This window comes from Xenopus laevis, chromosome 2L (genome assembly GCF_017654675.1).
Source record: "Xenopus laevis strain J_2021 chromosome 2L, Xenopus_laevis_v10.1, whole genome shotgun sequence".
NCBI classification, from domain to species: Eukaryota; Metazoa; Chordata; class Amphibia; order Anura; family Pipidae; genus Xenopus; species Xenopus laevis.
Genome location: NC_054373.1, coordinates 149,356,886 through 149,374,090, shown reverse-complemented (window position 1 = coordinate 149,374,090; position 17,205 = coordinate 149,356,886). Strand labels below are relative to the sequence as shown.

At 38.7% G+C, this 17,205-nt stretch overlaps 1 protein-coding gene across 1 annotated transcript; it reads left to right on the top strand.

Annotated features, from left to right (window-relative positions):
* Positions 1–1,465: 1,465 nt before the first annotated feature.
* Positions 1,466–12,044, top strand: cyp27b1.L (cytochrome P450 family 27 subfamily B member 1 L homeolog). Its single transcript, XM_018247484.2, has 9 exons — positions 1,466–1,951; positions 6,403–6,593; positions 7,130–7,326; positions 7,434–7,634; positions 8,485–8,648; positions 9,331–9,497; positions 9,628–9,709; positions 10,100–10,297; positions 11,077–12,044. The coding sequence occupies exons 1-9, from the start codon at positions 1,742–1,744 to the stop codon at positions 11,188–11,190; spliced, it is 1,524 nt and encodes a 507-aa protein (XP_018102973.1). The 5' UTR covers positions 1,466–1,741; the 3' UTR covers positions 11,191–12,044.
* Positions 12,045–17,205: the final 5,161 nt, after the last annotated feature.

Sequence of the window (17,205 nt, the reverse complement as noted above, 5' to 3'; positions counted from 1 at the left end):
CTCCCCTGACACTGTATGGGGAAGGTGCAAATACATTTTGTGGAAAGGCCACCAAGGCCCAGGCCTAGGGCTGCGGACAGCAGGATTTTAGGGGGCGGCATGCTGCCCAACCACACACACATTGGTTCAGAAACACTGGGGATGCGCAGGAGATAAAATAGTTTTTTAAATTTCCCATGCGCCAATCCCCATTGCTCCAGTCCAGATGATGAAAATTTGCACCGATAAAAGGGAGGGGATGGGGGCGACCAACAGGGTCGGACCGGGGGACTTGGGACCCACCGGGGCTACTGCCCCAGGCAGGCCTGGACTGGGAGTTAATATAGGCCCTGTAATTCCAAGTACACAGAGGCCCAAACAGACCCCTACCAGCCCACTATAAGGTAACTTTCTATGGAGCCGTACAGCAGCCCCTCTGGCATTTGCCAGAACCCACAGATTGCCAGTCCGGGCCTGGCCCCAGGGCCCCACTGCCGCTCCAGCGTGCTTCATTGAGCTAGTGCGCATGCGCACTGCGCCGCATTTGTGCGCACGCTCACAGCACTACCTTTGTGCGCATATATTCTATTGTAAAGCGACCCCCGACAAAGTGAGGTCGCACCGCCCAATTAAGTAAGATCTGGGCCGGGGCCCACCGGGTTTTTTCCTGGTGTCCCGCCGGCCCAGTCCGACACTGGCGACCAATGTCAGCGGGCCTAGGGGTGCCCGCTATATAAATCGTGCTCTGCCAAGATCTGTAAGAAGTGACCCAGTAGCAGTGGGCTAGGCGCAGTCTGACACTCCTTTTGATTGGAAATGGCGATACCAATTTGGGGAAAGAGTTATCTTAAAAGTTCCATTGCTCAGACATAAAAGTAGCTAATTCTGCAGATGCTTCACTGATGTATCAGTTCTGTATATAGAACCAGGGGCAGGCAGGTGCCAGTCACTTTCAGTCCTTGCGTAACCTGCTGCACTCAGTAGGCCAGTGCCTGTTGGACTAATACATACAGTATCAGTGGCGTAACTAGATGTTATTGGGCCCCACAATATCCAGAGGTTGTCCTGTTTTACCAATATATGTTGAAAGCTCATTAATTAGCGCCTCATAAGGCCCCTATTCTGCTTCCTCTGTGGTTACACCCCTGCACAGTATCTCAGCCTTACACCCATATGATACATATAGGAGCAAGAAGAGGAGGCAGGTTATTCATATGTACGTCTCACAAGGCTGCCGCATTATAGAATGTGCCCCAATACACTGCAGATACCAGTTCCTGGCGCTATGAAGAAATAGGCACAGAAGACACGTGACAGCGCTACCAACTTGTCACACGATTGTCCGCAATGTGCCGTCCCACTGACTGAAGGACCCCGCCCCCTGCTCTGTACCCCCAGCAGCAGAGCACGTGGTGACCAGGCTTCGGCAACTCCGCTACACACGCACAAGGCGCCCAATCGGCAGCCGTCCAAGCCACGCCCCGTTTCCCTGACTGGGTCACGCTGCAGCTGTTCCTCGCTCCCCGGCCTGGCCACGCCCTTTCATTAATAAATGACCGTAATGAAAGCGGAGTAATTCCGCGCGTGGGATGATGAAATCTATTGGGAGAGAACGAAGAAGGAGGGGGCGTGGTTTATGGCTACACATTCAGTCTCATTGCCCAGAGAATGATTGTTGTTCGTATAAATAGGGCAGCTGACAAGTGTGGAAGATGCTACTACTACTCGCACAGGTGCCCCCTGCCTCTAAGCTCAGGGCAACATGGCACAGACCCTCAAACTGGGCACCGGCAGCAGGTCCTCCCCGCTCTTCCGAGGCCTCCAGGAGCTCTGGGCTGACACTGTCCTCAAGAATTCCGAGAAAGTCATCAAACGGCACAAGTCATTGGCAGAGATGCCCGGACCCAGCACAGTCAGTTTCATCTCCGATCTCTTCTGCAGGAGGGGACTGGCACGGCTACACGAGCTACAGGTACCATTAGATTTACACATTCTATTTACACTCTCATTCTATTTACACTCTTATTCTAGTCACACAGAGCAGAGGGTGCCAATAACAAAATCAGCATGAATACTCTGAATGGGTCTTGTAACCCATATCAACCAACAAGCAAGTCATTAATGGTCACATGTTTTAAAATCTGATTGGTCGCTATGGGTTACTAGATCTGGGCACCTTTTATTATGTCACACTGGTTGCATGAATTACAGTTGTTGCATGCACTTATCTTAAGGAGAATTCAACCCTAAACTTGAAAAACTTTTATCCCCCAACCCTTCATAGACCTCCCTCCTCCCCCCAGCCTAAGTGTTACCCCAGGAAAATGCCCCATAAGTTTTACTTACCCCTTGGTGCAGATTCAGGCATCCGAGTTCACGGGCGCCATCTTCAGCCGCTTTGGTAATCTTCAGAAGGAGACCGGCGCTTTGGCAATTTCCGTGAGTTTAGGTGAATGGGAAAACATGTTTTTTTTTATGCATTAGTTAATAGTGCTGCTCCAGCATCTGCACTAAAATCCTTTTTTCAAATCAGAAAACTGATTTTTTAAAATTTAATTTTGAAATCTGGCATGGGGCTAGACATATTGTCAGTTTCCCAGGAGCCCCCAGTCATGTGACTTGAGCTCTGATAAAATTCAGTCACTCTTTACTGCTGTACTGCAAATTTGAGTGATATCTCCCCCTCCCATCACCCCCCCCCCCACCAGCAGCCTAATGACAATGAACAATGGGAAGGTAACCAGATAGCAGTTAACATAAGATAACAGCTGCCTGGTAGAAATAAGACAGCGCTCAATAGTAAAATCCAGGTCCCACTGTGACACATTCAGTTATACTGAGTAGGAGAAACAACAGCCTGCCAGAAAGCAGTTCCATCCTAAAGTGCTGGCTCTTTCTGAAAGCACATGACCAGGCAAAATGACCTGAGATGGCTCCTACACACCAATATTACAACTAAAAAAAAAATTGCTGGTTTAGAAATAAAATGTTATATTGAAGAGTGAATTATTTGCAGTGTAAACAGTTAAATTTAGAAATAAAAACGACACCACGAAAATGACAGAATCCCTTTAAAGTGCTAGTATGTACAATTTATAGGGGCAAAATGCTATTCATCAGCTGAGCAGCTAGAGGGATACTGGTGATGCAACAGCCCCAGAGGTTGCCTGTCGCTGTTTGAAGGCATCTCTGTTTCATCCCCGCGGGGTCGGAATCATGTAACCAATCCAAGCTTGAAATTTAAGTGCATCCCAGCTGGGCTACCCAATGTGTTACCAAAATTAGACATCTACTGTATTCTGCATTACTTTCCATACTGTACAGAGTCTGTATTAGGTATCATGTGAACATTGTACAGCACAGTGAATACTCTGGGAATTGTGTGCTTAAAACTGCAAAGTAGGCAGTAGCAGCTTTTCTATTTATTTCAAAAGTGAAAATGAATTTTTAATTAAAACAAATTCTACGCACTCACGTTATTTATTCAGATTTCACATAGATTTCTCAATATTTGTCAGGAAGGTTGCTCGATACACGGAGACGCTTTCCAGTAGATACGGTATCAGCAAAGCATGAACCATTTAAAAGGCATATTAATAGTATTATAAATACAACAGGTAAAGAAACAAAATAAGCAGAATAGATGAGTCATTTCCCCTGTATTGCCTTTGTCCTGCTCTGTCTTCTGCAGATTTATTCAATTCTTATATTTATAGTGGGTGTACAGATATTAGACGCAGGGCTTACATTCTATAGGTATCAGACCTGTATATAACTATGAGTGTGTAAATACTATGTATCATCTCATGAAGGTTATTTCTAAACTTGCTAAAGATTTTCATATCAGCATTAGTCCCTTATTATACATTGTCTAATTTCTTCTAAATCTGCAAAGTTTTTAACCAAAATCTAGCAATATCTATGGGTATGAGATCCGTTATCCGGAAACCCATTATCCAGAAAGTTCCAAATTACGGAAAGGCTGTCTCCGAATAATCCAGATTATTAAAAGGTTGTTCCCTTTTTCTCTGTAATAATAAAACAGTATCTTGTACTTGATCCCAACTAAGATATAATTAATACTTATTGGAAACAGAACCAGCCCATTGCGCTTATTTAATGTTTTCATGATTTTCTAGTAGATTTAAGGCATAAAGATCCAAGTTACAGAAAGACCCGTTATACGGAAAGCCCCAGGTCCCGAACATTCTGGATAACATGTCCCGTACCTGTATTACAAAAAACATGTCTGATGAAACACCCCAAATGTCCCATTGTGCTATTATCAGCAGTATAACTGCTCAGGGGGCCCGGGCAAGTCACATTACACCTCTCACCAGCTGCTATTTTTTTCTTAGCAGTGTCAGTTTTACACAAAGATCAGGATTTCTAAATAAAGCAATGTATCTATTACCTGCATCTTATAAGCTATTTAACTGTCTCTAGTTATTACATAGGTATTGTTCCCGGGAATTCAGCTTAGCTTTAGGCTAAGGCTAGCCTGTGCTGATTCATTCTTTCATCCTGTTTAGTAATATATATTTATGACATCAGTGTATAAAAGAAACTTGGGAAATAGAGCAAGTGACGTGTTGTAACTACAACTGATGCCAGAGCCTTTCAGCACCAGAGTAAATGGACAAGGCTTTGTGTGCCGCTGTACAAGACGATGATTTGTAATGGTAGCGCTTCTTCTTTCTCACACAAACTTATATACTGCAGACCCAAAATTGGCACTTTTTAAATGGAAATGCACACTCATTCAAGCTAAAGTTACCCATTGTCTTTTAGGTGCTGAAGCTTTAAACACTGAGATATTTAAAACATGAATACATATATACAAGTAGTGATTACTTTCATTTTCTATGATTAATAAAATATACTGGCATACAGTAGGTCATACTGCACAGGCCATGTGTCTGCATATTAGTGTTTATTCATTTAAGATTCAAGGAGTGTGCCCAAGTCATCATAAAATTAATATAAAGCTCTGCTTGCCTTGATACAAAAGTTCCCTTTCAGAAAAGTCACTTTGTAAATAAATACAGTAGCACAATGTAATAAATATCATTCATGCAATCATGCAAAAAAAAAAATATTCCCAGTCCTTACAGTTTTTCCTTTGCACCTACTTAATATGGGTTTTTTGATCCTGTGGCCCCTCAACTGCTAGTGAAAAGAGTTCCCATATTTAAAGTTTGTGCTAATGGACAGTGTATGTAAAAGAGAAAAAAAAAAACCAACAGAAAAAGTAATTTTTTTGCTCCAGAAAACAACCCATCTAATAATAAATAGTACATTCTAAAATGCCAATTTTTTGTTCTTAATGAAGCTGAAAAAATTCTGTGCAAATTGTCCTGTTCAATAGTGATATAATATAACAGTGATATTATATAATAGCGGTACACTATAACAGTGAGCTTGGAGGTTAGTCCTTTCACTTTAGCTGTAACGTTTTGCTGATTTTGCTAAAAAAAAAATAAATTGCTGTGTCAGCCTAGTTTCTGCCTCTCCGGCACACATTGCTCTTTTCTGGATAGTAAAAGAATTGTGGCATGCAGTTGTTTTTTGCAGTGCAGATATGGTATCTATTATCCAGAATAAATGGACCTGGGGTTTCCAGGATAAGGGATTTTTCTGTAAAATGGATTTCCATACCTTTTATCTGCTTAAAATCATGTAAGAATTAAATAAACCCAATGGGGTTGTAATTTTTCCAATTATATTTGAGAGTCTAAGAGGTAACACATCCCTTTGTTGCTCACTGTTAAGTTCTGAGTTCTGTAAGAGATTTGCTAGCGTTCTGTGGAGCAGATGAGTTGCAAAACTCAAGCTCTAATCACAGAAGTGACTGGTGTTGGGTTCCATGATGAGAGACTGGATTCTATTGAGAGCATGTGTTTCTCTGCTTACACTGCCATCCTTCGCTCACTTTCTGATGCAATGGTTCAGCTGCTGGAAAAAGAAATGTCTGCAGGCTTGGTGATATTATTGTCGATAGTATGTTTATCATTTTGGCCAGTGAGAAATTAGAAGGCAGATCTGAAAGCAGCTGAGCTTCATGCTGTTTGTGTTGTGGAAACTTCTCTTTATCTTGTGAAAGCTGCTTGGGTTCCCACTAAGCCCATGTAATACAAACAGGTCATTTAATCATATAGCTGGAGACAAATGGAAATTGGAGATTATGCATATATATATATTGTAAACCGAGATTTCTACACAGTTTATAGAACACAAGCTTTTTATTTGAATTTGAAGGATTTTTTACCTAAAATATTAAATCTTAGTGAATAATCACCCTGAAACTATAATTACTGCACCACAGCTTATAGCATATTCCACCATAAGCTATAACAGCACAACTCATTATATTGTATTGTGTATGTGTAATATGTGTATATTCCTGTCTTGTTTCTTGTACAGCTGGAAGGGAAAGCCAAATTTGGGCCAGTCTGGAAGGCAAGCTTTGGACCTATTCTGACTGTTCATGTGGCAGAAGCATCACTAATAGAGCAGGTCCTTAGACAAGAAGGGAAGCACCCCATTCGTTCAGATCTCTCGTCATGGAAAGATTACAGGCAGTGCAGGGGACACTCATTTGGACTCCTTACAGCGTAAGTGTTTGAGTTTTTCTACTAAGCTGGTTGCTTTTACCATAGCAATTAACTGTACCATTTTATTTATATGTACACTGCCAGAAACTATATTCATTCTTGATTGCTCTAGGATACTTGCTTAAACCTTTGTGCCTTCAGAATCTGGCATATCTAGATTGTTGCAGGTGGAATTATGTCTTGAAGATTTCAAATAAATGCTTTAAATTAATTGCATCGCTCAGTCTCCATACCACTGTGTGATTCAACCAACTTGCTTTGCAAATAGGTTTTCAAGAGTATGGCCGAACTTCACTAATATCCAAATGGTTATACCAAAGGCCACTTGGTCAGATATCAAGCCATTTAAAACATGTATGGCCAGTATAAGAAATATATTCTTCATATTGTATTGTAAACAGTATATTTGATGCAGTTTACTTGAGGACCATGTATCTATGATCATAAATCACATCATTGTTTATATTGTTACAAACTCTCCTGCTTCAGTGACACAAAATATTGGGTGTTAATGAATGTGACTTTTCTTTGTACAGGGAAGGGGAAGAATGGCAGCAATTCCGCAGCATTTTGGGAAAACATATGCTTAAGCCCAAGGAGGTGGAAGCATACACTGATGTTTTAAATGATGTTGTTGGAGACCTCATAAAAAAACTTAAATATCAGCGGAGCCAAAACCAAAACAACGTTGTCAAAGATATAGCCAAGGAGTTCTACATGTTTGGACTGGAAGGTAAGTTTTGTTGAATATTTGTAGTGAGCTGATTATTCAGTCTGAATAGTTATTTTGATGTTTCTCAAAACCCCATTCTAATCATCTCCTTTTTCTTCACTGACTAGGAATTTCCTCAGTGCTTTTCGAGTCCCGCATCGGCTGCTTAGAGCCCATTGTACCCAAAGAAACAGAGAAGTTCATTCAATCGATCAACACTATGTTTGTGATGACTCTTCTTACCATGGCTATGCCCAAATTTCTACACAAAATATTCCGAAAGCCCTGGCAAAAATTCTGTGAATCCTGGGATTACATGTTTGCATTCGGTAAGTAGCTCGAAGAGTTGGCGTTATGATAAATATATCAGTTTATAGTTTGATTTGCAAGTAGTCTTTCCAAGATGAAGTTTAACTGATGGGTGGCGGGACTGAAATGATGTAACATTTCCTCTGCTGTACCTTGAAAGCCTGTGTAAACTATAGTACTCTTGTTATGTGTACATTTTACATCATCTTTGAAAACCAAACATTCCAAGCTCTATAAATGATTTCCTCTAAAAGATATTGTGAAGGACACTGCGGGTTTTCATCAGCCTGACTAGTTTTGCAGGCTTACGGCTATATGGTCTTTGAACTTTACTAGGCAAATAATGAAGTAGAAGTCTCAAGTGTGCATTGATAAGGCCTATATGTAGCTACAAAGTAGCACAGTATTCTCAGTGCAGAGTGATGCAGTGTACATAAAGTATTGCTAGTTTAATACTACTACATAGGTTAACATTTCTACAGCAGTATATAATTATTTCACATTAATTATATTGTATATGCATTAGCTGGGCTTCAGGGATCATACATGCATGTAAAGCCTTGCTTTGTGGATGAATTTTATCACATATCCCCCCATTACCTTATACCATGGTTATGTATGAAAACATGGTAATAATATCCACAGTTATATAGTACCATAAGACCCAATACCGGAAATAATTGGTCTTCAAGCTGCATTACTTATTTGCTGCTTTGGCAGTTGTAACAGGAGAAGCCTCACCGTTTTGGAGCTTCTGTTGTAAGACAAAAAGTGATGTTTGCAGAGATTAAGATTGGAGTATAGTTTGTATAGACCATTATTTGTCTGGCTGAAGTATATTAATGTCACCGTGAATTGCCTTCTTTTCAGCCAAAGGACACATTGACAAAAGAATGGCGGACGTTGCACAGAAATTAGCGCAAGGTGAAAAAGTGGAGGGGAAGTACCTCACCTATTATCTGGCACAGGAAAAAATTCCAATGAAGTCCATTTACGGCAATGTCACAGAACTTCTCTTGGCTGGAGTGGACACGGTAAGACCTTTTCTTGGCTCAAAGTGACGGCAGAACAGTTGTTTTACTTGAATGCAGCCAGTGTTATGTTAAACCTTCGGTGGGGATTTAAAGGTTCTGTTGGGACTATCATAGACAAGTGGTTTTTAATTATAGAGCAGGAGTGCCCGTATTTAACTAATGCTGGGTCTACTTTTAGTGATGTTGTCCCATTATGATCTACATCCATAAAAGCATTGTTAGCACTCTGTTCCATGGAAAATATTACTTCAATATTGATTGATGAGAAAATGTATCTTGCCATATTTAACAAACAACTATTTCTTATGTAACCTCAACATAAATAAATATCTTAATGAAAAGCATGAAACAGGAGGGTGATTTGGACAAGCTGTTGGTTGACAGTGTCTTGAGATCTACTGATCTCCAACTAAAGGTCTACTGGTAGATCCCGATCTACCTTTTGGGCACCCCTGTTATAGAGAGTCAGTTCTTACACAACATTCCTGGCAGCAAAAATTAGTGTACCTCTGTTTGCCAATACAAACTTATTTGTACATGAAAGCATAGGGTCAAGGAGATATGAGTATTTGCATTGCATCAAAAGAAAGAAATAAAACTCATTGCATTCTTGTTTTTGATTGGACAAGATTTACACACATTTATTGGCACCATGTAATCAATCATTTTATCTCTACTCTAGATTTCAAGTACTCTTTCCTGGAGTCTTTATGAGCTAGCCCATCATCCAGAAATCCAGTCTGCTGTGTACAGTGAGGTCAAGGAGATACTGCAAGGCAAACTAATCCCATCATCAGCCGATGTTGCCAGAATGCCTTTACTGAAAGCTGTTGTAAAAGAGGCCTTAAGGTAAGAGTTCATAAACCCATTCAGACTTTCATTGTAAGATAGATATAGATATATATTATATTGTGCACCAATGCTTTCCTTTTCCTTGCAGACAGTTTAATAATGAATCTTCTTATTCATTTTTTGTCAGACTGTACCCTGTTATTCCTGGCAATGCTCGTGTTGTAGCAGACAGAGATATTCAAGTGGGAGAATATATAATTCCAAAGAAGGTGAGTATATTTTATAGGCACCACAGTGTTCTCTTATTCTAGCCACCATAGTCATGTAGAATAGTACAGCTATGGAATCACGTGTCCAGAAACCAGTTAGCGAGAAACCTCCAATGCTATCGGATTTATTTAATTTTCACATTATTTTTAGCAGGCATAAGGTATGGAGATCCAAATTACAGAAATATCCCTTATCCAGTAAGCCCCAGGTTCCAATTCCAGATAATAGATCCTATACCTGTATAAAGTTTCAAAAGAATTTAGTAACGATCATTAGTTTTTGATATTTGGAACAAAGCAATGGCATGCAGTCATGTTAGGCCTTCCATACATACAATATATTCAATTTGATTCTTAGCACACACTAACCACAGATTATTGCTTTTCTAGACACTTATCACCCTTTGTCAGTATGCCACCTCCAGAGATGAGAATGTCTTCTCAAATCCCAATGAATTTCATCCTGAACGCTGGCTAAAGAAAGAAGATACTCACCACCCATATGCCTCTCTTCCATTTGGATTTGGCAAGAGGAGCTGCATTGGAAGACGGATAGCTGAACTAGAGGTTTACCTGGCCCTGGCAAGGGTAAGTGTTTACATAGGCATTGGTCTAAATATGTATTTGTTGGGAGTGCTAATACAAAAATAGAGAAAAACGTAGCACTCATTTTTACGCCAAAAATGGGTGCATATACCCCAAGGTCCTTAAACTCTTGAGACAAATAGCAGACATTGGGCCAGATTCAATTCAGTGAGATAAAGGTTTATCATAAGAAATGTCATGGACGATATTCAATTGGAGATGCAATTCAATTCAGAAAAATCTCACAGTTTATCACCTGAAAACTCTATGGAAGTCTATGGGAAGAAGCTCAAACTGAATTTGGAGAAAAGTTTTTTCTCCTCGAATTGAATCTCATCCATGACTTTTCATGTGATAGAAGTGGAGACAACTTTTTCTCACTGAATTTAATGTGGCTCATTATCGATTATGGGCAGCACACAATTAAAAAAAAAAAGGCCTTTATTTTACATAAAAGGCAACAGCAACATTTTGAGACTTAATTAAGTGCTAATACTAAACAATTGAATCATAGAAATGTGTAGGGTCAGGGTTGTTGGAGGTTTGTATGTAGCTTAAGCAAATCTTTATCCACCATAATTATTATACTATAGACCTGCACAAGTTATCTTGGTTATATCCTTTGTTACATTCTTCATATTGAGTTATTGTTGGTTCTTAAAATGATGTCTATTATAAGGTCCCTTTGCTCTTTCATGGCAAATGCCTCAAGACTTAACCTGAAACACATTATAATTACTGTACAGGTGAAGCCATAACCACCTTGTTCATTCTCATTGCAGATCCTTAACCACTTTGAAGTTAAACCTGAGCAGCCAGGCAGCCTTGTCATGCCAATGACTAGAACTCTGTTGGTGCCAGAAAAAGAAATCAACTTGCAGTTTCTGGAGCGATGACTTGAGCCAGTGCTTAGCGTGGATTAAAAAGGACTCCTGTGTCAACACAAGAATTAATGTGAAATATGGAACAATCCAGTTTGGTCCTGGTTACGGGAAGGGTCTAAAGTTGGGTTTATTGGTAGAAATCTCAATCTCAAATAGGAAAATTCACACATTTCTTTGATACAAGTCAAAAAGGGCTCTGAGCCCTGGAGTGTGATATCCAAGTACTGGTCACTGGTGTTTTTCCTAACTCAGCAATCTCTGTATCCACCAGAAAGTAAAATAAGCCTGGCTCCCACCTGCCTTTCCTTTTGTAAGATAAATATTTGTAAATCCCATAATACATGAAATAATAGTGTACCCACCAGTGTAGCTAATAATGAATTGGAGCAAGCAACCTCTTTGCTCACAGTGTCTATTTAATGTATAGAAAAGGAGAAGCCTAATGGAAGAGACATGAAACAAATCACTTAAAAATGTCTGTAATTTACTCATTATGCTGGTGTAATAATTTTGTATTTGTGAGTCACCATCATCTTCTTGTACATCAATTAGAAATAGCAAGAGCTACGCACATCTTAATGTGTGACCTTACTTGGTTACTTCCCATTCAGCAATTTATTTTAGTAATGAGGAACTATTTGTATATATTTAAAGCGTATTTATTTATATGTATATATTGACCTTTTACCAAAGAGTTTTATATTTTGATCTCCATATTTAAGCCTAAATACTATGTATTTGAAATATTTTGTATTTATACATTGGGGACACATACTTTGAAGTTATGTGAGAATATTGTGAATCAAATAACTTTTTTGTATTTAATATATATTTATTATCTTGAGCTAATAAATATGAACATTTCTACATGTAAATCATTTCTTTGTGTCTTTATTAATGGCTATATAAATATTTTTCCTAAATGTATGTCTACTTAATCACCTTCCAAACACTTTTTTTCAGTTCAGGTGGTTTCAGATAGCTCACCATAAATAAAGACTTTTTCCAATTATTTTCTATTTTCTGTCTGTGACCATTTTTCTAATATTGGCGAGTAAAGTTTCATTTTTCACCCTCTAAAGCAGCTCTGGGGAGGGGTCGCCGACTCTGTAAACTGTTCTAAATTGATTGATTTAGTTGATACATTTGTTATCTTCATCCCTGCTGAGCAGAATCTCTAGGTTTCATTACAGGCAGCTGTTAGAATTGATACAACAGTTGCTAAAACTCCAGAGATGCTGCTGAGAAATGTATCAACTAAATGTAGCAAATTGTAACCGTTCAGAGTCTGCTCCTGAATTACTGAGCTGCCAGACTGAAACAGGAATATTAAACTTTAAACTTAGATTTTGGAAAAATGGTAAAAAATGGAAAGCAATTGAAAAAAGTCTTTATTTCTGGTGAACAATCTGAAAGCAATTGAATTGAAAAAAGTGTTTGGAAGGTGAACAACCCCTTTAATACAACTTGGAAACATATATTAAATTAATTAAAGAGTGCGCAAAAAAATCTTTGAAGGGGCCCAGCAGGCACATCAGCTCTCCAACTGGGTCTGCTTCCTCTATTAAATACCTTCCAGAATATAGTCAATAAAAAAACAATGATGTGCTTGACTCATAGGTCATGCTCTAGTTCTTCCCAAATCCTTTGGGTTTACTTTACACAGACATTACTCATTCATGTAGGTAGTATTCACCTGACATAGTTGCATAGTTTCCCATCAGATGAGGAAGTGTAATTCATCACTTTAGAGAAAGTGTTTCCACTAGTCATTGCACATGGTGATGTTACTCGTGTGTTTGTGCTCACACACCTTTGGAAACCCTTGTTAAGTTATCAACTGAGGTTTTTTATGCTGGCATTGCATCCAATCATACCGTCTGGAACTTCCCAGTGGATAATTCTAACTGTAGAAATTCTATTTTCATGTAACATACTCTGGGTTCCCTTTCCTACTTGCCACCAATTCCCACTTTACAATATCTTCATTTCCAGATGCTCAGAGCAGGCCTAGCAGAATAGAAATGATCCTTACTAATTGTTGGCATTGTCTGATTGTGCCATATTGAAAGTCAGCTCTTCAGTTCTTCATTCTACTGACAATATTTTGATGCTGGAGAATACATGCATTTAAGTTTAATTATATATCCATGTCAGCAATGGTTATGGCTTATAGGGGATGAAATGATTTATGTATTTTAAGCAACTTTCATGAGTTGGCTGGGAGAACATAGCCACCTACTCCAGGAGCTTCCTCCAGGTGTGGATGGTATAATACTTGCTGCCAACATTTTTTCCCCCAAAACAGTATTGTTTCACTGAACTGAGTGCAAGCTTTATCTACAGACCTCTGGTGGGGGGAAACAGTATTCCCCAATAGTTGCCTTCAAATGCACGTCTGGAGAGAAATTTATATTATGGTCTAATAATGGTTCAGTCTGATCATCCTGTAACAACTTAATTATACAGTATGGGGCACATTTACAAAGCTCGAGTGAAGGATTCGAATTAAAAAAACTTCGAATTTCGAAGTGTTTTTTTGGCTATTCGACCATCGAATGGGCTACTTCGACCTTCGACTACTACTTCGACTTCGAATCGAACGATTCGAACTAAAAATCGTTCGACTATTCGACCATTCGATAATCGAAGTACTGTTTCTTTAAGAAAAACTTCGACCCCCTAGTTCGGCAGCTAAAAGCTACCGAACTCAATGTTAGCCTATGGGGAAGGTCCCCATAGGCTTGCCTGTGTTTTTTTGATCGAAGGATATTCCTTCGATCGTTGGATTAAAATCCTTTCGAATCGTTCGATTCGAAGGATTTAATCGTTCGATCGAACGAATAATCCTTCGATCGTACGATCGTACGATTAGCGCTAAATCGTTCTACTTCGATATTCGAAGTCGAACGATTTTAGTTCCTAGTCGAATATCGAGGGTTAATTAACCCTCGATATTCGACCCTTAGTAAATCTGCCCCTATGTGTCTATGAAGGTACTCATTTACCAGGTCATGTTATAAAGTATCTAGGATAATTAAGTCAAAGGCAACTGAACATTTAGAATTTTTTCCCTTTAAAACGTTTCACCGCTCATATTAAGATATATTAATTATATACTGTATGTGATATCAGGCCTGGCAGCTGTTCTTGTTTGGGATTCTTCTACTAAACTCCTAAAATTTCCTCTTAATAAATACTCCTATACTGCAAAATACTACTGAGCAAATAATGCACTGATATATTATAAACTAACCTGGTTTCCAATAATGGGTGCACAAATATAAGGACAGAATATATAACGATATGGATCTATTATCCAGAATGCTTGGGACCTGGAGTCTTCTGGATAAGGTTTTTGTCCATAATTTTAATCTTCATACGTTATGGGGCACATATACTTAGTTCGAGTGAAGGAATAGAATAAAAAAAAGTTTGAATTTCGAATGATTTTTTTGGCTACTTCGACCATCGAATTGGCTACTTAGACCTTTGACTACAACTTTGAATCGAACGATTCAAACTAAACATCGTTCGACTATTCGACCATTCGATAATTGAAGTACTGTCTCTTTAAAAAGAACTTCGTCCCCCTACTTCGCCATCTAAAACCTACCGAACCTCAATGTTAGCCTATGGGGAAGGTCCCCATAGGCTTTGTAAGATTATTTTGGTTAAAGAAAAATCGTTCGAGCGATGGATTTGTTCGATTTTTCGTTCGATCGAACGAATTGCGGTAAATCCTTCGACTTCAATATTCAAAGTCGAAGGATTTAACTTCGGCAGTCGAATATCGAGGGTTAATTAACCCTCGATATTCGACCCTATGTAAATCTGCCCCTCAATCTACTAAAAAAAATTGAACTTTATATACAGTTGCTGTTAGCTACGATCAAGTACAAGGTACTGTTTATTATTACAGAGAAAAAGGAAATGTTGAACAGAAAAAAATGATTTTCTCTCATATATTGTATTTTTTTTCCTGGAAGATTTTCCACATCTGACTGGCCCACGGGGATACCAGGAAAACTCCCGGTGGGCCCAAGCATCAGTGGGCCCTCCTGCTTCTAAACATTTGGCCTATTTCATCGCCATTCCCTATTTCTATGAGAACAAAGAAGCTAAATAGATGGAATAATAGATTACAGTATGTAAAGAAAAGAGACTTGGAGAATAGAGGTTGAGTGAGGAAAGGAAGAATAAGAGTACTGAGAGTGAGATGGGGTCTAAGGTTTTTGGGTGGGCCCCTGGTGTTCAGTCCAACACTTTCCACATAACATAATAGCAGAGAACCCAGTGCAATTCTGAATCGGCGTTGATTATTAAATTGGACCTGTCACCCAAACATACAAAGCTGTATAATAAAAGACCTTTTCAAATTAAACACGAAATCCAAATTCTTTTTTTTATTAAAGCATCCATAGCTGTTGTAAGCTCATTTAAAAATCTCTGTTGCTGCTCTCAGCTGTCAATGAAATATTGCCTGCCCCTCCTCTATGCCTTAGTCATAGAGGCGGGGCAAGCAATTACTTTGACTTTCCATTCAGCACTTCCTAGATATCACTGCTCTCCCCACATTCCCCCATTTCTTAATTATGTAACCAGGGCATGGGGGTGGACATCGGGTCCCCCATTATGGTGCACAAACAAGATTCTGAGACGGTACAAGGCTTGTCTTAATAACAGTGTCCACAAAATGGCTCCTGCCTGCGTAGTATAATTATGAATCCCCAGACTGATGGAAACAAGATTCAAATTATTTTTATTGTGTAATTAAAGTTAATTTTGCTTGACTAACATGATAAAATAGGATTTGGAATATTTTTTTTTTTTTGGGTGATGGGTCCCCTTTAATCAAGACCTGTAGCATCAGCTTCTATGGTGTATACAGCCTCACTTTCTGCTAATATTTCAATCAATTTTAATGACCCCTAAGCTTTCAGCAGCAACTTAGAAACACTAAGCATGTCCACTACAAAAAGTTCTAACAAGATCAGAAGATGGGGAGCTCCTGTGGGCAGCTTTGAAGACCTGGGGAATTATTGTTATAAGGGTGCTGAACTAACTCTAGGGCTGGTACTGTAAGCTCAATAGCTAGTTACTTCTTCATGCTTTACTTCTCCTTTTAAGCTTTACTGTGCTTAAGAAAGACTGCATGGCCAAAATGTTCCACCTACAACCAAGTTCAAATATCATTATGACTTATCTACATATATGTTTTCTCACACATTTCTGTGTAAGTCTAATGCTTTTAAATTAGAAATCTTCCCAGTTGGTCTTAGTCAATTTATTTATGACCTCCTAAACATCAACTAATAGATTATAAACCTTGGCATTATACTATCCTGGTTTCTAATCAAGTGTGCACAGATAAGGACGGAATATATAAAGATATGAATCTATCATGCAGAATGCTTGGGACCTGGAGTCTTCTGTATAAGGGGTTTTACCATAATTTTAATATTCATGCCTTATGTCTACAATAAAATCAATAGGGGGGATTACTAAAGTTTTTTTTTGGTTGGACTTTTTGGGGTAATACTCAAAATTTTTGAGGAAAAAAACTAAATTTATTATACCCCGATGCTGCAAAAAACCTGAATCCGAAAATCTGCCATCTCAGACCAGTCGAGGTCCCGTATAAGTTAAGAGGAGAGGCATCTATCCCATATTATTTGTGCTCTTTGGTCGCTTTAGCCTGAAAATTCAACCTGTTCAGGTTTTTCGGGCAAAAACTCAAAAAAATCAAGTGATTTTGGAAAAAAGCCTGAAAAACTCATATTATTCCGGTTTTGACTCGATTTTATTGAATTTTTTCACAATCCGATTAAATCAAGTTTTTTTTATTAATAAATAAGCTAAAATCAAGCATAGGAGTTTGGTTGAGCATTTTTTATTATAATTATTATAAAATAAATAAATTGAAGATAAATTCAAATTTTAGTAAATAACCTTCTTAAACTTATTATTAAACCAAGCTAAAACAAGCTCTCACCTACAATTTTATCTTAGTTATCAATAAAATAA